We start from the raw sequence: 22,178 nt of genomic DNA, 5'->3' as shown, positions 1-22,178 counted from the left end.
TGCCTATAGATGATTCCCTTCCCATGCAGGAGGGCCTGCTATTGATCCGAGTGATGCACAAGGGGAGCGTGGTGTTACCCCATTACCCCAATTCTTCCTTCCCCTGCAGAACTGGGCTCAACAGAAAGTCAGGCAGCTATGGGGCAGCACTGGGCAAAGCCCTCATCCCAACTGGGGTGTGAGCTGCCCCTTTATGCACTGTGAACCCCAGGCACTTAGAGGGCAGGGCTCCACTGGGGACAGTGCCCACGGAGGGGACAGTCCTTTGGCAGCTCCGCCTGCCCCCGCCCGGCTATAAGGGAGGAGGAAGAGGAGGAGGAGGATGCCGGACCCCGGGCTGGAGCACGGAGGGCGGCTGGTTTCTGCGGTCCTGCAGATTGGGTGAGTGTGGGCACAGCAAGGGGGGAGGAAAGGGCTCTTTGTTGTCGGGGTTGATCCCTCTCCACTCCTGGCTGACCCCTCTCCACTCACCCCCAGCTCTGTTCAACTATGGGTGCACGGGATGGGTTCAGAGGAGTGAGGCAGGGGGGTTCCAACCCCTTCCCATCACTTGTACTGCACTGAGCTGCTTCTCACCCAGTTTTTGGGCACTTCCCACCCCCTGACAGCGTCCCTGCTTGGCCACCCACAGGGACTGGAGCTGGCACCATCCCATTGCCCTCCCTGCTCTGTTTGGGGATGCTGGGGGCAGGATGGGGCCCCTATGCTCACACACCAAGGCTTACCCTGCTGTCCTGGGGTGCTCTGCCACCCTGTGTGGGGAGGGCAGCTTCCCTTCTTGACCAAGGTTTCAGCTTTCTATTCAGGCGCCATCACCCCACCCCACCTTTTATTTCTCTTGGTTTAAAAACAAAATCTCAGTGTTCCTGTGTGGCAAAGAAAACAGAGTCTCTTCGGTACAAAGTGTAACCCAAGTCACAAGGAAATTGCTGCAGTTTAATTGTAAGGGTTGAGAAAGTCCCGAGATGTTCCCCTTGGCTGAGCTTTGTTTGCTTTGATTTACTGTCACATAAGGCTGAAACTTTGAGGCTCTCCCTTCCTGGATAGAGAGGCTGAGCAGGAGCCCTGTGTGTGGAGCTGGTGGCCCTGGGCTATGGGATGTGTTCGAGGGCAAATGAAAACCAAGTTCTCACACACCCCCTGGGTGAAGCAAAGTGAGTAGGAGAATACAGAGGTGTTTGCTGCATCCAATGCTGCTCATGAGCCAAGTGTGTCCGTTCCCAGCAGCTCTCAGTTGGGGCAGCAGTAGTCATGCTGGATGCTGCAGAGGGAAGTGCTTTGGGGTATGAGAACTGTGCAGATGCGGGACTGTGTTGGGGCTGGTCCCTTTTGGGAAGTACAAGTTGCCTTTCCTGTAAATGCTTCAGTGAGAGGAAAGGAAAGGCTGGGCACACACCCAGCTCTGTGCACACCCAGATGCCGGGAGTTACGGAAGCGCTGCTTGCACAAGGCTGGCTGCTGCATACACAGCAGGGTGAGGGAGCTGAATGGTGGGTATGGGGCTGTCAGACCCCCCTGTGCTTCAGCAGAGCCAGATCCTGCAGCAGGGAGAGAGGCTGGGTCTGAGTGATGCTCCATGGGGTGCAATGTGGGGAAGCGCATCCTGCTGCAAGAGGTAGAGGACACTTGAGGAGCTGGGCACTGAGCGTTCTGTGCTTGCAATAGCAGGAGCAGGATTGTGCTGACTTGGCGAGAGCAAGGAGGTTGCTCAGGGTGGGATTTGGCTGGCTCTGTGTCTGCTGTCTCTGGCCAAAGGTTGGCTGGCATCATCTCTGTGGGGCCCTGGATTCTCAGCCTGGCTTGGAGACAGCCCTGAGCCCCTTCCCATAGCTAACATGGCCCTGGGGCTCCCAAATCCCCCCCTGCAGAGCCCCACGAGCTCAAAGCTTTGTTACCCCATTGCTGGCTGAAGTCCTCCCTGCCCTCAGCCAAAGAGTGAGGAGCACTGAATCCCCATGCAGAGGTTTCCTGTGTAATTAGGGCAAACACCCACTAACTATTAATTAGACTCTGAGCTGAGGCTGGGGGTGATGCTCACATGCCCAGCAGGGCCAGGATGTGTCGGGTCGTGCCCAAGCACAGCACCTGCACTATGCTGAGCCCGGCCCCACACTTTGCAGGGTGCTGAGGGAGCCTGCAGATGTCTGAGCACAGGGACACCGTGGTCCTCGCCTACAGCGGGGGCCTGGACACCTCCTGCATTCTGGTATGGCTGAAGGAGCAGGGCTACAGTGTCATTGCCTTCCTGGTGAGTCTGGGGGCTGCTGGGGGTGGGGTGGAGGCCTGGGGTTGTAGGGGTACAGTGGGGATGTGCAGGGTGCATGGAGCACTGGTGAGCATCATCCTGTCTGTGTGCAGCGCTGTTTGTCCTTGCTGGTTACTGACTGCTAATGGGGCAGAGCCAAGGGGCTGACAGAGGGCACCGCAGCCCCATAATGTCTGCTTAGATGGGTGGAGCTCCTCCTGCTCATTCTGGGTGGCCACAAGCCCAGTGTAGCCCTGGATATACAGGCTGGGCAGTACCTTTGGTTTTGTGCAAGCATCCAACTGAGCATTTCTCACTCTTCCAGGCCAACATTGGGCAGAAAGAAGACTTTGATGCAGCCCGAAAGAAAGCACTGGCACTGGGGGCTGAGAAGGTACCATGGGGAGCTCTGAGAACCCCCTTTCGCAGGGGTCTGGCACTTCAATCTTTTGGCAGCCTTTAGGAAAGGGGAGAATAAGATTCCCCTCACCTTGCCATCCCCATAGCATGGCATAGGCACAGCTTATGGCACGGCTCCCATAGGAGCTGGTTTCCCTCCCGGCTGCCCTCCATCCCAGTGCTCCTTCCATCCCCACAGGTGTACATCCAGGATGTCTGCAAGGAGTTTGTGGAGGAGTTCATCTGGCCAGCAGTGCAGGCCAATGCTCTATATGAGGATCGCTACCTGCTGGGCACCGCACTTGCCCGGCCCTGCATCGCCCGCCGCCTGGTGCTGATTGCCAAGGAGCGGGGGGCCCGGTACATCGCCCATGGGGCTACGGGCAAGGTGAGGGGCTGGGGGGGGGCCATGGCTGCTCGTGCTTGCGCGGTGAGGCGTTTGGTGAGCGCTGGTGGGATTGCAGAGCTCTGGTTTTGCCGCTAGAGGCAGCCAGAGACCGTGGGAAGGATGCTCGGGGTGGATGCTCCGATCTGCCGTCCTGCTTTATTCCCAGCCAAACTGGGAGGAGGACGCAAGACTTGTGGCAAGATGTCCCAGAACAGGACAAAGCCATGGGGCACAGCCATTGTACAGCATGATTTTTGGGAGGTGCTCTGTGGAGTCAGGAGTTGGACTCGATGATCCATATGGGTCCCTTTCATCTTGGGATCTTCTATGCACCCCTCTGGGGGGGCTCAGGGTGACCCCATCACCAGCTGCCAGCAGAGCAGCTCTGCAGGGTGCTGTGTGTGCACCCAGGCCTCCTCCTCCCATCTTTCAGGGATCCCCCCATGCAGCCCACAGCTCTGGTCCTGGTGTAAGGCAGGTTGGGTTTGGGGTCCCTGGTGGAAGAGCCCTGCTGGAAGGAGGATGTTGGATGCACTCTGAAGACAGAATGGTGCACCTGCAAGACAGCTCCATGGCCACAGTGACTCCTGTCCCTGCTGTGCTGCTTTCCACACATCCTTCTCCTGATTCACCCAGCAGCATCCCCTTGAGAGCACCCACTGAGTGTGTCCTGAGCACTGTGTTGTTCCCTTCATCCCTGGGCATCAATGCAACTCTGGGGATCTTCGGCTGCTCCCCAGACTCCCCCCACCTCCTCCAGCCATTAAGGCACAGGCAGCCCTGTGGGTAACCTGACCCTGCACGGCCCCACAGCATCCTCAATGTGTGCCATCTGCGGTGTCCCCACTGCAGGAGCAGATGGAGGTGTTTTGGGCCTGTAAGGGAAATGAGTGCTCTGTCAGCTCTGCTGGCCTGTGTGTAATAGTCCTAGGGGATCTCACAGCCCAGTTGTAAATGTATCCTTCAGGCTGGGGACAAGAGGAAGGGGGGGGTCCTTAACATCCCTTAGAGCTGGGGGGGAAATGGGTTTGTTGAGCCCTGTTCCCCTGGAGGACACCCCTTCTAGCTACCTACCCTTGTTAGCTGTACCCCACCAGCAAGGGCTGATTAAGATAGAGAGAGGTTCAGAACATCCTAAGTGATGAATTATTCCTCTCCCTTCATGTAGAAATTCATCCACAGGTTGGGTTTTCAGGGCTCTCAGCCCAGGGGAGCGCTGCTCTTGGTGTCCTCAGTGCCCACCATTAGGACAGTTTGCACCCCAAAGCACATCCCCCTTGCTCTCTGCTGCATCTTGTTCCCTGTTCCTGGAGCAGGGGCACATCTGGGCTCTCTAGTGTTGTATGTGACATCATCCTGTGTACTGTATGCACATATATACTCACTGCTGTGTCCATGTGCACCCAGTGCTGTCCCAGGGACAAAGCTCCAAAGCAGCCCCCCATCCTGAAGGGGCTGAAGGATGCGGCCCCTGTGTGTTGATGGGGTGGGGGCACCTGTCCCAAGGCAGCCTCTCAATTCCTCCCTGTGTGTTTCAGGGTAACGACCAGGTGCGCTTTGAGCTCAGCTGCTACGCACTGTGCCCTAGCATCAAGGTAAGGACTCAGCCCACCTGGGGAATTCTGCTTTAACACAAGCACGGCTCTCCTTAACAAGCTGCCAGCTGCACTGAGCAACGTTTTGGCATTTAAGGGTGGGCCGTAATGATCCTTAATTGATCTGTTTTTACCCCAAACACCACGAGGCCGCTGGGCAAACAGCACGGTGGCAGCTGCTGGATGATTGATGCTGCCTGCTTCCCCCTGGCATCCAGCACCTTGCGAGGGTCAGGGTTTTGGGTTACTCCACCATCATATGGGGAGATTGAGTTTCAACTGGGGAGGGGTTTTAGGGGGCAGGGGGCATTGAGCCTCATGCTTCTGCTTGCCTCCAGGTCATCGCACCGTGGAGGATGCCTGAGTTCTACCAGCGCTTCCCTGGGCGCCGGGAGCTGATGGAGTACGCCCAGGTAGGAGCCATGGGATGCTCAGATGGGATGTGGGATGCTTACTGTACCATGTGGGCAATGGCAGTGAGCACTGCTACAGTGAGCATTGCTGCAGCACCCCACTGGGCTCTCCTGGGGTGTTTTGGGGCTTTTTTTCTTCCTGTATATATATATTTTTCCCCATAATTACCCAGCTGCTGTTTGTAACCCATTTTCCCAAGCAAATGGGTCCCAGCTCAACGACTTGTGTAACAGACAAAGCAAGCGCGCTCCTCTTTGTTGTCCCTTCCTTTTTGAAGTACAAGTTGCAATAAAACACATTAGAAGTTTTGCATCAGGTTTTTACGTGCCCACCAGGGTACCTTTCTTTTTTAGCGGCTGCACGGAAATGCTTGACAACTCGGCTCAATCAATCAAAAGGGAAAAGGCAGCTCTGTGCATACAGCAGAAAATTGCTTCAGTTTTTAAATAGCTGCCATCCAGGCTGCCTGGCAGCGTGAGGATGGTGAGGTGTGGGGCCACGGGAGCTCAGCACATCGGGGCTGTGCGTTGAGGGTTGTGTTTGCCATCTGTTGGTGTATTATGAAGGGGCGAGTTTACGAGGGCTTTCCATATGTTGCCAAACAAATTGTCAAATAGGGGAGTTATTAAGAGCGTGGCGTTTTTATTATAGGGGAAAATGGAACATGTGTTTTGGGTTTGGGTTTTGTTGTGGTTTTCTGTTTTAGCTGTTTTGTTTTGGTTTTTTTTTTTCCTTCATTTGGGAAGAGGGGGGAAAATAAGGAAAATGAAATGGGTTGGGGCCCTGCTCACATAGAAGAGGTTGAGGGTTTGCAGTACCTCTTGGCCCATGGCTGTGCTCAGCACTTAAAAGAAAAGGGAGTTTCCCTTCTTCATGCTCAGGAGATGTGGGCAGGTCTTCCATGCCTGGATGCGCTTGGGGCAACGCAGTAATTTCTCAGTGTGAATTAATGAAGATGAAATGTCTTCTGCCAGGATTCAGGAGGGCTCTGTGATGGGGACAAGGGCTCTGGTGGGGCAGAGATCAGCAGCCCAGCCCTTGTGCTCCGTGTATGGCAAAGGGAGGGGGCTGGGAGTTGTGCTGCCCTGAGGGATGGGGCAGGAGAGGTGTCTTTCCACCCTTGTACCCACTGAATGAGCTGTGCTTTGCCTTCTCTGCAAGTCAGAGCTTGTGGCTGAGATCCATTTGAAGTGCAAATGTGCTGCCTGCTCTGTAGGTGGGAGCGGGTTGGGGCAGTGGAGCTGCCTGGTGATGCACCATAGCCTGGGGTGGAGGGTGCCAGTGGTCCTGTTGGCTGCCAGGACCTGTGTGATGGGGTACTGTCTCCACTGGCATTGGCTGTGAGGCTGAGCTGGTCCCTCTGCAGACCTAGGAGGTATCTTAGGTCCCTGCTGTAAGTTCAGGTTAACCATGATTTAACAAGCAGAAGGTCCTTCCTCCAGCTCTGTGCCAGGGACTCAGGCCACACATGGCAGAATGTCCATGGGGCTGTGAGGACATCGGTGTTGTTCCCCTCTCAGCAGAGTATTGGTGCTGCTGAAGGCTGGAGAGCATCCCATAGTTTTTGGGCTCCATATCTTCATGTTATCTTCCATTTCAGAGGATCCCAACTGGGGATCAAGCCAATCTGACCTAGAAAATGATGTTCAACATTGCATCCATTCTAACATCTCCATCACTTGGGTTAAAGGATGCCCTGGTGGCCCCAAGGGGGAGCTGATAGAGCACAGGGTTTGAGGCACAGCTGTCTGTGATGCTGGTACCCATGGATGAGGTTGTGCCTTTGTGTTTTTGGGGGCTGAATCCATGGAGGCTGTGCTGGAGGCTGACTCACCCTGTGAACTTGCTCAGCACTGCTTCGCTTCTCTCTGCAGAAACATGGCATCCCAGTGCCTGTGACACCCAAGGCGCCTTGGAGCATGGATGAGAACCTTATGCACATCAGGTGAGCAGACAGCTCTGGTGGGGCAGGAACCCAGATTACAGCTGAGTCTCCCATTTCTATGGGATGGCCGTGCTGTGGGTGGTGGCAATGGTTTGAGGTGATCCCAAAGCTCCACTGACCCCCAGTGCAATGACATCACTCTGTCTTTCTCTCTCCCTCCTTCCCTGCCTGCTGCAGCTATGAAGCCGGGATCCTGGAGAACCCCAAGGTAATCGATCACGGCCGGGTGGCAGCTACAGGGCTGAGGGCGTCTCGTGTGTTTGCAGCCTAATTGGAAATTTCACGGCGGGTCGTGTGTGGTGGGGAAGCCCTGCCCAGCCCCTCCGCCTCTTGCAGCACGCTATTTGCCATTGGTGTCAATAGGGGATGGGCCAGTTTCAGGGTGACATTGGAAGGGGAAATGTCATGGGGCAGCAATAAAGGAGCAATTACACTGATGAGGTGCTGGTGGCCTCCCCAAGTGGATAGAGGAGTTCTGGCTGCTCCCCATGGCCCTTTTTGCTTCCTCTTCTTTCTCTGGGAGGAAGTGATGGCTTCAAAGTGAGCTACTCCATGGGTCCACCACATTCTTGTGGGCTGTGGGCTCTTGGTGCTGCACCACTTGTGCTCCGGTTGCTGGGATGTTCAGCAGTCATTCAGCTCTCCATCAGCACCAATTGTTGCTGGTCAGGACCCAGCTGCTGCTTAGTGGACCCTGGTAGGTTGGGGACTTGCCTATAGCATAGGGAAGCAAGGATGAGGACTGTGGAGAGGGCATCCTGGCCCCACACAAGTTCTTCCCCTTACAGTATCAGCACTTCTCTGCATCTTTGAGCAAGACCCCATATTTCTTCCTAGTCCATGTCCCTCCCAGTCTGGAATGTTGGGTAGAGAATATTCCCTTCCCTGAGCATCCTTTGGTGATGGGCACATCACCATCCAACCATACAGGGAGGTGGTTGTGTTGTGTCACCACTGTCCCCTTCCGCAGCCCAGGATGAGGGTGGCTGGGGTGCCAGGCATGGTGGGTCCCCTCCCAAAGCCCAGAGACTGCCAACGAGGGATTTGAAAGCAGATGGTTGAGCTATTTTCTGCCTCTGTGAGGCCCGATTGAAGGGCAATGAGGCAGCTAATGCGGAGAAAGATAGAAATTTACTTGCTTTAACTTCATATGGCACTCTGAAAGAGTTCATTCAGTCCCGGGCACAACAATATCAGCCGGATGAATAAACCATTTGCGGCATCGATAGCTCTGCATCATGGTTTACTTCATGGACCATTTGCTTCCAATTTCTTCTCTTCTTGCCCCGTTTTTCTTGCTTCTTTCTCCACCCCCCCTACCCCCCCTTCTTTCCACACACTCTTCCTTTTTTTTTTCTTCCCTTTTTTTTTTCCTCTCTCCCCTTTAAAGATGACATTGCAGGACTAGCCCCCCTGCAGGGAGGGATAAATAGGAGGCATTGATACACTGCAACAAACTATTTGTCATTTGAACTGTGCTTTTAGGAGAGAGAATAAAAAGAGGACAGACTCGCACCGTAATGATGGAATGCAAGCCAAATGTCACTTTTATTTCTATTTAGTTATTTTATCTAATAGGGGTTTTCATAGTTGGCTTAGAAAATTGGAAACTACCTGACTTTGACTTCCAATGTTTAGTAAAGAGTTTTTAATACTTTCCATTTCTTCCCCTCCTCGTGGTCCCCATCTTTCCTTTTGAACTCCAAGTTTTCCATCATCTCCAGCGGGTCTGTCTGGTTAATAAGTGTGATCTGGGCTAGGAGAGGGCAGATGATGTAAAATTGAAATCTGCAGCCCGTGTAATCTGAATGCTTGGGGGGCACGGGGGAGACGTGCGTGTGCTGTGTAAAACAAGGGGAAAGGACAAAAAATATTCAGAGAATATCCCAAGTTGGAAGGGACCCATAAGGATCATTGAGTCCAATTCCTGTCTCCACACAGGACCACCCAAAAATGAGATGTATGTCTGTGAAGTTGGGCTCAATGATCCTTATGGGTCCCTTCCAGTTTGGGATGTTCTATGATTCTGCTTTGCCCTCTGCTTGGTGGAGAGGAGGCAGGAGATGGACACAGGAGAGGCCACTGTTGGGGATGTGGGCAGGTGACTGGGTTGTGCTGTGCCTCAGTTTCCCTCTCCCCCTTCCCAGCACAGGGGCTACACATGGGCACTTTTGGGTTCCTTCTGTGTTCACACAGGCAACATAAGGTAGTATCACCAACATGAGTGACAACACTGTCCCAACCTGGATGGGGCAGCAGCATTGAGGGAGATGTTTCAGCTTTGCTAAATTGCAATGTATTTTGCTTGCTAGGACAGAAAGCTTTTTTGTTATTATTATTATTTCTTCCTCCCTCGCCTGGTACGTGCTTCAATTCACTGCCATCACCCCAGCCTCCAGTGGCCCAGCTCTAAAAGAGATAAGATGCTTCTTTACTATAAATCTTGGGGGAAAATATACATAAAGGTTGATGCGCTCTGAAATGGGTTTTTGCTTTGTTCCTCTATTTTCCCCCTGTGTGTATTAACCTCGAGGACACCATGAAAGAGCCCATGCGACTAGAGCACCTGCTGGGGTCAGCCCTCCTCATTCGTTTTCTCGGTCCTCATGGAATAAGCTGGGTTTTGGCCCCGCTGCAGCCCAGCTTATTCCGCACTGACCGCAAAAAAGTCGCACTTTTCCCTGCCTGACTTGCTTCTCTGCAGCTATTCCACCTCCAGCTGTGGGGGCGTCGAAGAAAAAGATGAGATCAAGTTGAGGGGAAAAATTGTCTGATTTTTTCCGTCCCCTTTGTTCCTAGGGCCCCCTGAGCTCCGGTGCTGCTTTGTGCCGTGATCGCCGCGTCCCATTGCTTTGGGAATGGGGATGGGTGCCAACCTGCTGAGCTTTGGGGGGTGCTGGTGATGCTGGTTGTGCCCATAACTGTGCCCAACAACTGTCCCTCTTCTTTCCATTTTGTAGAATCGAGCCCCCCTTGACCTCTACACAAAGACCTGTGACCCAACCACCTCTTCAGACATCCCAGATGAACTGGAGATAGAATTTGAGAATGGTAAGACATGCACAGAAGTTCCCCTTGGCACTGAGTCTGTGTTAGGACCAGATCTTGCTCCCTGTTGAAAAATGCAGCCTGGAGCATCCCTAAGGAGGAGGTGGGCTATACCCCAGCTTGGGGCACCACACCTTGGAGCGTGCTGGGGTTCTTCCTTTAGTGTGGGCAATTTGGGTATGTCCTCTGTGGCTCCTTGTCTCATAGTGCTCAGTCTTGTGGCAGTGGGACCCCAGTGACACCAGAGGGGGGACCCCCAGGCATCGAGGTGCAGTGGGTGCTGGTGTCGCTGTCCATGGTACTCAGGTGGCCTTTGGGGACACGCAGGTGACACTGACCCTCATCAGACTCCAACGAGGGGATACAGTGCTCCCACTCTTGCCACCCATGGGTGCCCCCATGCTACCCCATGGTTAAGAGGGGCTACCACCTCCCTGAAGCCCCCAGCACTGGGAGCCAAGCTCCATTTCCCCCTGATCCTCTCCCAGCAAGGCGGAGCCCCCATTCAGCCCCTAGTTAATTTATTTGAAGTTTTAATCTAATTATTAACTATTTTAAAGGCTAAGCAGCTTTCGCCAACAACAGCCCCAACAATGTCGGCTCTCTGCCACGCGGACCCCGGCCAATGCCCCAGTGAAGGATGAGATTAGAAAGAGCCGGGGCGAGGGGAGGGCGCTGAGGGGGGGCCCTGGCGAGAAGCAGCTTAAGGTTCATTATTGCCGCAACTTACATTTAATAGCAATTTACAACTGAGTTTATAAACCCCTGGAAAATAGGGGGTTTAGGTTGGGGGAAACTGACAGAGCCCGTCAGTAGACACGGCTCTCGCGGGCGCCTCGTAATAAAGACTAGAAAGGGAGTCATTGAGCGCTGATTGGCAACTGATAGCGCGTTCAATGGTAATGAGGAGGGCAGATGGAGGGGAGATTAGCCTCCAACTCCGCGCAGCTTTTCTTTGTGGGCCCCGCAGCCCCCTTGTCAGCTTCCTAATACATTTATTGCTCATTTCACACTGCTAAAGAAAATGCCTCTTTTGCTATTCAGCACCCCCCACCCCTCCCAACCCAACCCTACTTGCTTCCCCTCCCACCCAGCACCTAAAGCTAAAATATTTCATCTATTTTCAAAATTTTCTTTAAAAAATGCACTCATGAATTCCTATGGAGCACCTCACCATGGTGTGTGTGTGTGTGCACACGCGTGTGCACATCACCATGCCCCAGACGTGTCCTCCCCCCCTGCTGGCGGGTGGCTCGTTTGTCACCCCCCCTGGCAGGGGCTGGTGGGACAGAAGGTGCTGCGCCCTAAGACAATTGCTAAGCGTGAAATTCAATTAGTTAAGGGCCTGGTTGCAATTTCACAGGCCCTAAAAAAAAAAAAAAAAAAGAGCTCAAGAGGGGGAAAAAAAAGGGGAGGGGGACATTTTTATGGCCTTTTTATTTATTTATTTCACTTTTCTCCCGAGGAGGTTCCCCCCTCCCTCATTCCCCCCGGCAGCAGCTTGGATATGCCTTTTTAAGAAGTTATTTAGAGTTCATATTTGTCACATCTATTTAACGCGCGCGGGGTGATGCCGGGAAGGGATCCCATTGCCACTCCATTCTACCCACCACCCTCCTCTGCAGGTGTGCCTGTGAAGGTCATCAACACCAGGAACGGAGTCACCCACTGCTCGGCCCTGGAGCTCTTCATGTACCTGAATGACATCGCGTGAGTGCCATACGGTCCCCTTCTGTGTCCCCCAGTGTTCCCCAGCTGGGATAGAGTTGGGTCGGTGTCACTGATGGCAAAGCAGCAGTAGGATGGTCCCTGTTGTGCCAGGCTTATGCCACCAGTGCTGGCACCAAGCAGGGAGTATTTATGCTTTCCCTTCCTGTGCTCTTCTATTTATGCCTTCTGTACTTATTGTGGGTCCCAAAGGGTCATGAGCCACCCTGCAGACAGGGCAGCACCCTTTGTGTGCCTGCTCCTGCTACCCAGTGCCAACCATTCCTCTGTGCCTCTATCTTTAATTCCTTTAGAGGAATTCCTCTAGAGCTGAATAGGAATGAACTTTTCCATCCACCTATCTTATCTTCAGGGGCAAGCATGGTGTGGGGCGCATTGACATCGTGGAGAACCGCTTTGTTGGGATGAAGTCCAGAGGTGAGTGAGCAGGTGGCAGCCCAGCCCTAAAAGCAGCCACAAAAGGGGAAGGTGCTGGTGGGACTGGGTTGGGGGCTTAGGTGTCAGGTGTTTGGGTTTTGTGCTGCTCCCTTTAGCTTTTAACCAGGATTTGGCCAAGGTGATTGTGTCTCATTGGGTTCACAGCTGACTGTGCTATGGTTTGCACGAGTGCCACCAGAGAGCCCAGGTCTTGAGTGACACCTGTCCCCTGTGAGGAAAGATCACTAAATCATAGAATCATTGAATCATTAAGGTTGGAAAAGACCACTGAGATCATCAAGTCCAACCGTAGCCCTTGATCCCACCATGGACTGGCTCCCTGGGAGGATACAACCACAAGCCACCAGTTCTGGTTAAAGCCAATCCTTGATTTATGCATACCTTTCTGTGGCTGTGGTTCACATCGATTTCCCATTAGGATCAGCTCCATCAGAAACCTCTGGAGGCAGCAGGCTGCCCCGTGCAGAACTGAGGAGCCAGAGACGGCTTGTCATCAATTCCCATTCATAATCATTTCACCCTCCTCATCCTGGCTCTTTTGTCTTAAATCTCATTAATGCCTAATTAGAGGCTCCCTTTCTTTATGCTTGCCCTCTGTGGCGGGGCACGAGCAAATATTTTGATAAGGCTCTGCTGCCTGTGCAGCACCAGCAAGAGACAGACCCCAAACCACAGGGTGCCAACCTGTAGAACTGAATTAGAACCAAAAGAAGGGCAAACAAAACCAGAAACCCAAACCACACACACGCGTCCATGTGCATTAACATGCTGGATGCTGAGTAATTTGTCAAAATCGTTGTTGTTGTTGTTATTTTTCTTGGTTTGGGTTGGTTTTTTTTTAAGAGCTGCTGACATGCTCTAGTGACCCTTGCAGCATTTAATAATTTCACTAAACCCCATTTATCTGTCATGTTTGTCTGCCAAGTGATGTTGTCAAGCAATCGCTGTCGCGTTGGCGTGCTGGTGGATGAGAGCTCTGCACAGTGGGACAGGGATAATTCATAGGGAACCCTTAGTACCCAGTAGAATACAGTAGCCCTTGGTGACCCTCACCCTGCTCACTATGGGAAACCAAGGCACAGACACAGAGCTGGGGCTGCAAATGACTTTTTCCCATCTTGATGCTGCCTTCCATCCTTTCCTTCACCTCCCGAGTCCAAGTGGTGTGGAAGGGAAAAGTGCATTGACACTGATTTTTGCCAGTCTCCTCACTGAGATCTGCTATGGCCAAAGCAATGAGGGTGCACTGTGTGCTGTGCTGGTCTTGAGCTGGGATTTGGGGGTGCAAATGAACAGCAGGACTAGCTGGAATTAGGGCAGTGTGTGCCTGTTCCCATCCTTAGTACCAAATTACCTTTCTGTCTCTAGAGGGAGCCTAATTAAGTGGAGTAAATAAAATCAGCGGTGAGAAAGCAGGAAGGAGAGCATGACCGCTGCCCAAAGAGCTGAGCTCCGTTCCTTGGGGGCTTCTCTCTTTCCTCTCCCCACGTTTCCATACCCACACTGCTTAAACCTGCTCATTTGTAAGGGTTTGCCCAGGGGTAGAAATTTCGGGTAGACCTTCCTACAGGCACAAGGCCCTAAAGTTGCATCCTGTCCCATCCCACCAGCACCGTGTGCCAACCACGCTCAGCACACCAAAACCAACAGCACGGAGGAGGACTGACAGCTGAGCTTACAAATTAGAAAGCAGCTGTCTGCGTGGCTGCCCCCCCTTCCCCAGTGGTAATTGCGGGGTGATTGCAGCTCCGGCAGCCCGCATCGCTGACACCTCTGTCTTTTTCCTGTAAACACGGGGAGATGAAAATAGACACTTGGAGAGGCTGTGAGTGTCACTCTGAAGGTGTCTCTGGGAGCTCAGCTGTCACCTCCCCGCCTGGCACAGCGGTCCCTGTGCTGCTGTCACCGTGTGGATGGGGCGAGTGGGGAGGTGGGCGATGGGCAAGGGCGTGGAGCTGGGGGAGTAAGGCGTAAAACCAAACCGTGGATCAGCCTAAGTGGGATGGAGGGAGAAGGAGAGGGGATGTTTGTGGTGCTAGTAGTGCACTTAGCTTTGTGGTTGGGGTTTGGAGCCCTGGTTGTGCTCATGGGGATGGCTTCAGTGAGCATTTAGGGATGGGGTCCCACTGGGCCTCTCATCTTGGAGGACACTGAGCTTGTGGGTGCCTGGTAGGGATGGGGGATGGTGAATGAAGTGTGTGGGTTTCTTCCCCTCCAGTCCTTTCATTGAAGATCCCAGGTAATGGGGGGGTGGTCTGAGTGAGGCGTGCCCCATTGCAGGGCCAGGGGCAGGCTCCAAAATGCCCACTGACACAGCCCTGCTGTAGCTCTCAGCAGTGCAGGGATTGGGAGGCAGTGCTCCTGCAACTTTTATTGCAACCAAATCCAAAGTTTTTGTTATTATTTTGGGGAAAATGGCCTTGCTGTTCGATGTGCCAGCAAAACCAGATATATAGGTGCCACTTGTCCAGGGCTGTGCCATAGTGTGGGTGACCAGTGGGGAGGGGACAATGCTTTGACACTGAGCTGTGGCTGTGCCCACTACTGGACAACCCCATCCTTTCCCATTGCTTTCCATGCTCCCGGAGCAAAATCCCACATTGTCTTTAAACACACTTTAAACCCATGGAACAAAGGGAGCGGTCACATCCCATCCCCAGTTTTCACACAACCAGGGATGAATGGGATGGAATTGGGGGGATCTAGGGGGGCCGAGTGGGATTGTGCTCCTGGTCCCCAGGTAGCCCCATTTTGGCTCAGGGCTCGCCTGCCAGCCGAGTAGAGGAGGGGATTTCAGCCCTGTTCCTGTGCCCCGCATCGTTCGCTTAATTACAGGTTTTCAGCTGCAGACCGTTGGGCACGTATCTGTGGGGGGATCGGTTCCCAAACCCTGTCATTTAGCCTCGTCAGAGTGCCTCTTCAAAGAGGGGAATCTAGAAATTTTCTCCGCAAGGTGCGGAGTGGACTGTCTCGGCCCCAGCATGAATATAATGACAGATGCATTTTACAGCAAGCTGGGACTGAATGCGCTCGACCACAGCTCCTTCTGTCAGCCAAGTCATTATTTTTTGTCATTTGCTGACAGTTTTGGTCTCATTCGTTTCTCTCTCTTTTTCTGCTTTTCCCCCTGCCTGGAAAAATGGCTAGGTATCTATGAGACCCCAGCAGGGACCATCTTATACCACGCGCATTTAGATATCGAGGCCTTCACCATGGATCGGGAAGTACGGAAAATCAAGCAGGGGCTCAGCTTGAAATTCTCTGAGCTGGTGTACAATGGTACGTATGGACCCTGCTGCTATTGCTGCTGCCCATGGGGTGCTGAAGTGCAGGTGTGGATGGTGGGTGTGCTCATGCTCTGGGGTGATGCTTGTGCCCAAGGAAGTTGTGGTGGCCCATCCGTGGAAGTGTTCAAGGGATGGATGTGGCTGTGGAAAGGGTGGGAACTGGATGGTGTTTCCTTCCAACTCAAACCATTCTGTGGGTCTGTGATCCTGGATGGTGTTTGAGTTTCCTTCCAACCCAAACCTGTGGTGCTATGACAGCAGAAGAGCATTCTGACTTCCCCACCCTACTTGCTTTCAGGGTAAGTAGGCTCAGGGATATGGTTTAGCAGAGTTAGAGTTAGGGTACTATGGTTAGGCTGTGGTTGGACTTGATGATCTTCAAGGTCTTCCAACCTGGGTAATCCTATGATTCCATGTGGGGTGCTGGGAGGTGATGCCACCTTCTATGATTGACTGCTCCTGGCATACATCCCAGCCCCATGCTGTTGATTTCATTGAATCCAAATCATTAAGGTTGGAATAGACCTCTAGGATCCCCAGGCCCAACCCATTCCCAACATGCCCACTGACCACCTCCCTCAGTGCCACATCTCCAATGGCTCTGGAACACCTGGCAGGGCTGGGATTTGTCCAACCCTGCACAGTCACAACGCTGATTCTCCATCCCTTCACCACCATCCCCACCATTCCCTTCTGAGGCCCATTTACTGCTTCCCCTGCATCCTGGTGCTGCAGCAGGACATGGCTGTGCACAGGCAGGAGCAGCAGTGGGGGTCTCCATTACCTTCCCTTCAAATCACAGCGCCCGCTTCCATTTGTTCTCTGATGCTGCATCAGCCTGTAGCTGTTTATAGCTGACTGAGTGCTGTGTTGCCTGTATGTTGGTTATTTATTTTTAGTCAAAGCCTACAGCTACTTATTTATTTATAAACACTCACTGTTGGGAAACCACAGGACTACAGGGCTGCTCAGGTGTCAGTGGGGCTTGTTCACCCATTCCCCACCTCTCACAGACCTGCAGGATGTGTTTCTACTCAAGTGAAGAGCAAACCCTCACCCACATACTGAGGGTGTCCAGTGGCTCCTTAGGGCTATATCAGGATGGCAGCGGGTGCCTCAGCCCACCGAGCTGGCCTTCCTGCAACACCTCATTATTGTCACCAGCCCCTGGTTTCAGGACAATTAGAGGTTATCATCCCCCTGTCCCCATTGATCCCTTTGTGCAGTGCTGGCTTTGAAGCCGCTGGGTCCCGCAGGTAGGGCCAGGTGCGGAAATGCCATTGTTGGTGTCAGGGGGGGATTAGGGCAGGGAGGGCTGCTGGGATGGATGGCTGCAAGGGGGGAATTAGTTTGCAGTGGGGGGCGAGGAAGGAGGGGGTGCTTCCTCACACCTGGAGTTGTCAGAGCAGCATTTAAGTGGCTGGTTATTATTTTAATGTGTCTCAGATTTATTTGTGGGTTTTTTTTTTTTCCTGCCACGGGGACGCAACAGCCTGAAGTCAGCCCTGACATTTGAAGAGTTGTACCTGTAGTGTGTTTGTTAAAAGGAAGCATTTATTTGCCCAGCTGGAGTGGAAGAAAGAGATCCCTGAGTCCCTTGGCTGTGCCATAGGGTGGGTTTGCCCCATGGGTCTGTGGGGCTCAGGCTGATGCCTTGGTGTGATGGTGAATGCAGGGATGAGGGCTCAACACTGAACCATCAAAGTGTCTGTTGCATTCAGGTCCGTGTAGCAGCAGTTATATCTCGTAAAGGAGCAGTGCACACACCAAGCTGGGGCTGGGCAGATCACAGAGTAAAGGATGCACAGTGCCCCAATGCTGTCTTGAATGGAGGCAGCCAACAAAAGCTCAGGTTTATTTCTTTAATGGCTTCAGCTTGAATCCCAGCTGGGGAAGGAAAGGTGAGAGGGCACCGGTGTGAGCAGAGCAGCAGGGAGATGGGGGAGATAAAGCCCAGGGATGACCTGAGGGCCATGAATGGGCTCTTTCTCTTTCCCCTTCTATCTCCCTCTCCATCTCCCAGGCTTTATTCCGGGTCTTGGGGGCCTCCCCGGGTAATTATCCCGCTCAGATACAGGAGATGTGCACAGGGCATGGCCTCTCTGAGTGCCTGCTGTGGGCTCACCAATGGCAGTGCCACCACCCACACCAGTGGCTGCTCCCCAAGGCTGCATTTTGGGGGATGTGATGCAGTGCTGGGGGTGGGGCCCACAAGGGAAATCAGAGCCCCGTTACTCTAGACAGGGTTGAGGAAGCTGAGCCTGCTGTGATGTAGGGATGTACGTGCTCTGATGGGCAGCACGATAAAGCCCCAGGGTCAGCCCTGGGCACTGATAGCTGGAGGGAGCGTGGGAGCGGGGCCAGGGCTGCCCTTGGGGCATCATATCCCAACAGGGCAGTTCCTTTCCTGCCCAACCCAGGGAACAGCATCTCATCCCTATGCTGGGGGCTGCAAACGGGTCCCCTCAAGCCCACATTGCTCCTGTGGATTGGGTTCTGTCCATCCACCTGTCTGTCTTCACCCACCACTCCCAGGTTGCTGGGCTTTTAGTGGAGTTTTTGTAATAACTTAACAAAGCTTTTCATTTCCATGAGTGGAAGTTCCACACCCTGAGGAGCTGGGAGGAAAATGCCCACAGTGCCTTTCATTGAGCAGAGGATTCCCATCTCCTGTTGAGTGGGGACAGGACGTGCACGAATCCCCATTGCTCAGCACTGAACCAACCCATCCTGGCACCTTGTTTCTCTCTCCCAGCCCCAATACCGCATCCCTTCCCTTGAAAATCACCCAATGGCTTCCTTGCAGAACAGCCTTCAATGTGGTCTCCATCCGTGTCCCCCTGGCTTCCCAACCTCCCCACTCCCACTCTGATGGTGTTTCTGCCCACAGGATTCTGGTACAGCCCTGAGTGTGAGTTCCTGCGGCACTGCATCGCGCGCTCACAGCAGGCAGTGGCAGGCACTGTGCGTGTCTCTGTCTTCAAGGGCCAGGTCTATGTCCTGGGCAGGGAGTCCCCCCACTCACTGTACAATGAGGAGCTGGTGAGGTGAGTGGGTCTGGGGGCAGCGAGGGTCCCATTTTGTCCTATCTCATCCCGTTCCACTTAATCTCATCTTGTTTCATCACGTTCATTCTCATCTTGCCTCATCCTGCCCTGTCTCATCCCATCCCATCTCATCCTGTATCATCACATCTCATTCCATCCCATCTTAGTCTGTCCCATCTCATCCCATCCCTCCTCATTCCATCCCATCCCAACCCACCTCCCCACCCACAATGCAGAGCACCATTTCCTCCCAGCCAAGCACGAGCTGTGTTTTGAAGTCAATATCATTTTTCCTCCTGCTTTTCCCTTTCCTTCCTGTTGTTTTCTCTCTTGCTTTCTCACTCCCCCCAGCCCTCCCTCAACCCCTTTCAATCTCTCTAAACACTTTATAAGCCATAAATACACCCGAATGAGTTTAGATCAGTCGGAGTAAATGTCAAATTATCTTCTCTCTTTCTCTTCTCTGCCTTTTTTTTCCCCCTTCCCTCCCCCTCAAAATCAACAGCTCCTAATAATCCGTCCCAACCCTTCATTATGCTCCACGCTCTCACTTGGAGAGATTAAATGAATAAAGTAAGGAAAAAAAAGAAAGGAGAAAAAGAAGGGGGGGCAGAAAAAAAAAAGGAGGATGGAGGGGGGTGGGACGGAGGGAAAAGAGAGAGGAGAGAAAAGCAGGGGCACTTATTCTCCCTGCGTCTCCAACCATTTTCCTTTTCTTTTTGATTTCTACATCGCTGGTTTGAAAGCCTTTGAGTGACGGCGTCACAGGAACCCGAGAGAAAGCTGTGAGAGGCAGAGCTGTGTGGAAATGCCTCTGCACAGTAGGTAGAAAGTAACGTAATTATAGAGCAGGTCAGAACCACTCGAATGAGCAAAAATAAAAGCACAGAGGTTTTTCTGTAGCCCGTCAGGGGAGGTAAAATCATTGTAAACTCTTTCCCCCCCCACCCCCCTTTTTCTCTCTCTCTCTCTCTTTTTTTAAAGGTTTGCAGATTCTGGGAAATGAGTTTGGGGGATGAAAGCAGGAGAGATGGGGTTGGTGGGATGGGGGTGTTTCCTGGTGCTGCAGCACCAGTGGGACAAGGAAAGCACTGGGATGGAGCATCGCTGCCAGTTGTAAGGGTGACGTGTGGGAGGCGTCACCTGGAGGGGCAGATGTCAGCTGGGGGGACATGAGGGGCACAGGGACAAAGTGTCCCCAAGGTGATGACACCCTCTTTCCCACAGCATGGACGTGCAGGGGGACTACGAGCCCGCTGATGCCACTGGCTTCATCAACATCAACGCGCTGAGGTTGGTGCGGGGGGGTCCTGGTGCCCCCCATCCCTGCAGGACGCAGCACTGCCCTGAGCCCCAGCCGCCCACTGACAGCTTCCCTTAATTACAGCCTTCGTGCGCATCCCTCCTCCTTATTTTACTTGTTTCTCATGCTTCCCCCCCCAACTTAAATGCTGTAAAACATGCTGCATTTACATAATGGGCTCTTAATTTTTCCCTTGCCTGTTAACTGCTTTGTTCTCCCCAATGCACAGTGTCCCCCCACCCCTCCCAGATAAATTAATTACATTATCTCATAGGCAAAAAAGGAAAGAAAAAAAAAAACATAATTAAACTGTACAGGCCTTAACAAACGCCTGCTCCTCACGCCCCCTCATTCTGCTTAAATTAATTGAATGGAAATGTGTGTTATTACTGTTAATTTACAATTAATTTATTCTTCTTTTTTTTTGTGTTAATCTGGTTTCCAGGCTGAAGGAATATCATCGTCTCCAGAGCAAGGTCAGCACAAAGCAGGATGAATAGCAATCAATGGCACGCAGGCATCCCTCTCCCCTTTCTAATTCCTTGAAGCATTGCTGCTAATTGCGGCGGTCATTTGTAACTGGAACTCCATCCCATAGAGGTGATGCCTTTGTTACAGGGGAAGAAAGTGATGGGACAGGGGGAGAAAAATAAACTTGTGATAGATTAAGAGCTGCTGAAGGATGTTTGATTGGGTTATGTCACCATTGGGATTGGGGGAGTGGTGATGTCCCATAGGCTGGGTGATGGGACAAGGCAGGATTTGGTTATTTCTCTTTTGTCTTCATTTTGGTGCATGGAGATGAGGTTCGGGGAAGGGAAAATGGGGAGAACCTTCTAAAGTTTGGTTAAAGGGGAAAAACCTGAGGGTTTCAGCAAGGGGGTGGGACAGTGCTGGGAGCTGGGCAGCAATGGTGCCAAGGTTGTGATGAGGAGATGGAAAGGAAAACACTCCCATCCCACCTGCTGAGCTACAAGGATGGGGATGAACCCAAAGGTCGGCATCCTCTGCCCTGTGCCATCCAAAGGGATGACATTGTTCAGCCCCAATGGCTGCATGGGGACATCCAGGCGTGCCCTGCTGCCGAGCTGGCGAGCGTGACAAGCTCTGACATCACTGCTGGGAAAATAACATGTTATTTTCCCAGCTTGGATGTTACTTTCCCTGCTATTACTGGCAGCTACCATCTTGGGAGGAGAAAGCAGTGGAAGGCTGTCAGGAGAGGGGGATGAATGGGTTTCTGGGCTGATGGAGCCTGTCTGACCCACATGGGGTGATGGGAGATGCTGTGCTCCATTGGTCACTGCTGTAGGGTGAGGACATGGGGCTGTGACCTGTCCTGGATGCTTTTGGTGTGAGAGCAAAGAGGCAAAGGGAGCATAATGGGGAAGCAGAGCGTGACAGCACTGAAAAGCCAGCTCAGACCTGGTGCAAGCTTTGCAGGGGAATGGGCTCTTGGAAGTCATGGGATCACAGGATAGAGGAGACCCTACCATCCACTTGCCCTTTGCACTGAGCACAGCTGTGTAGGGCTGATGTGATGGGATGCTGTGAGTCAAAGTCCACGTTTAATTGCTGTACCACTTTAATTACCATCAGTCCTTCTCATCCCTGTGCTTAGTTTCTCTTGATGGACACCCAGCATCACCCCATCCCTGGTGGGGCTGAGCATCATGCAATGGCATGGTGAGCAGCGCAATGCACCCACACCACCCAGGAGCTCCCCAGCTGAGCCATTATGGGATGACATTTTGGACACCCCATCTACACCGTTCTCCCCTGCCTAGACACCAGTCACCATGTGCCCACATGTCGTGGGGCTGCTCTGCAACCCTGCCAGGCTCCAGGGAAGGGCTGGTCCGGGGTCACCGCAATCGATATCTCATCTGCAGGCTCTCCTAGCGGAAGTGATGGTATATTGGAACATGGTAATGGGTCTTGTCTAGTGGAAAAGGCTAATCTTCCCCAGCTGTACAGGATCTCCGCAGGTGTCCTCGGCTCTCCCTGCTGCCACCAGCCCTGCAGCAAGCCAAGGAGCACGCGTGGCTCTTTAAAGCTGCAGCAGTCCAATTTACTGCAAGGGACTGTCCCACTTTGAGCCCTGTAGAGAGGTGGCCCAGGGGCTCTGCAGTGCAGAACCTGCACCTGGTGTGGCACCACCAGCCAAAGGACCATGCAGCATTGGTGGAAGTGGCAGTGCATGTTTGCTTTCTCAATGCAGAGAAGGTGACATCTCCTCCAGTTCTGCTCCCCAAGGATGTCATCTCTGCAGGAAGAAGGAGGAGGAAGGTGTGGGGACAGTGCCAGGAGCACCACCTGCAAGCGTAGGTGAGAGGCAAGT

The 22,178-nt window shown here is 52.9% G+C and overlaps 1 protein-coding gene across 1 annotated transcript; it reads left to right on the top strand.

The window, feature by feature from the left end:
* The first annotated feature begins 320 nt into the window (after window positions 1-320).
* On the top strand, window positions 321-20,506 carry ASS1 (argininosuccinate synthase 1). The gene is made up of 15 exons (XM_015879377.3): window positions 321-381; window positions 2,121-2,248; window positions 2,571-2,639; window positions 2,844-3,032; window positions 4,571-4,627; window positions 4,966-5,040; window positions 6,916-6,986; window positions 7,164-7,194; window positions 9,947-10,037; window positions 11,660-11,744; window positions 12,115-12,179; window positions 15,348-15,479; window positions 18,378-18,534; window positions 19,762-19,827; window positions 20,283-20,506. Exons 2-15 carry the CDS (start codon window positions 2,141-2,143, stop codon window positions 20,335-20,337), a joined length of 1,251 nt encoding a protein of 416 aa, XP_015734863.2. The 5' UTR covers window positions 321-381; window positions 2,121-2,140; the 3' UTR covers window positions 20,338-20,506.
* The last annotated feature ends 1,672 nt before the right edge of the window (window positions 20,507-22,178 follow it).

Source organism: Coturnix japonica, chromosome 21 (assembly GCF_054131305.1).
Source record: "Coturnix japonica strain WE chromosome 21, WE-NBRP24, whole genome shotgun sequence".
Classification (NCBI taxonomy): domain Eukaryota; kingdom Metazoa; phylum Chordata; class Aves; order Galliformes; family Phasianidae; genus Coturnix; species Coturnix japonica.
The sequence above is the reverse complement of the archived record's forward strand: the minus strand, read 5'-3'. Positions and strand labels throughout refer to the sequence as shown.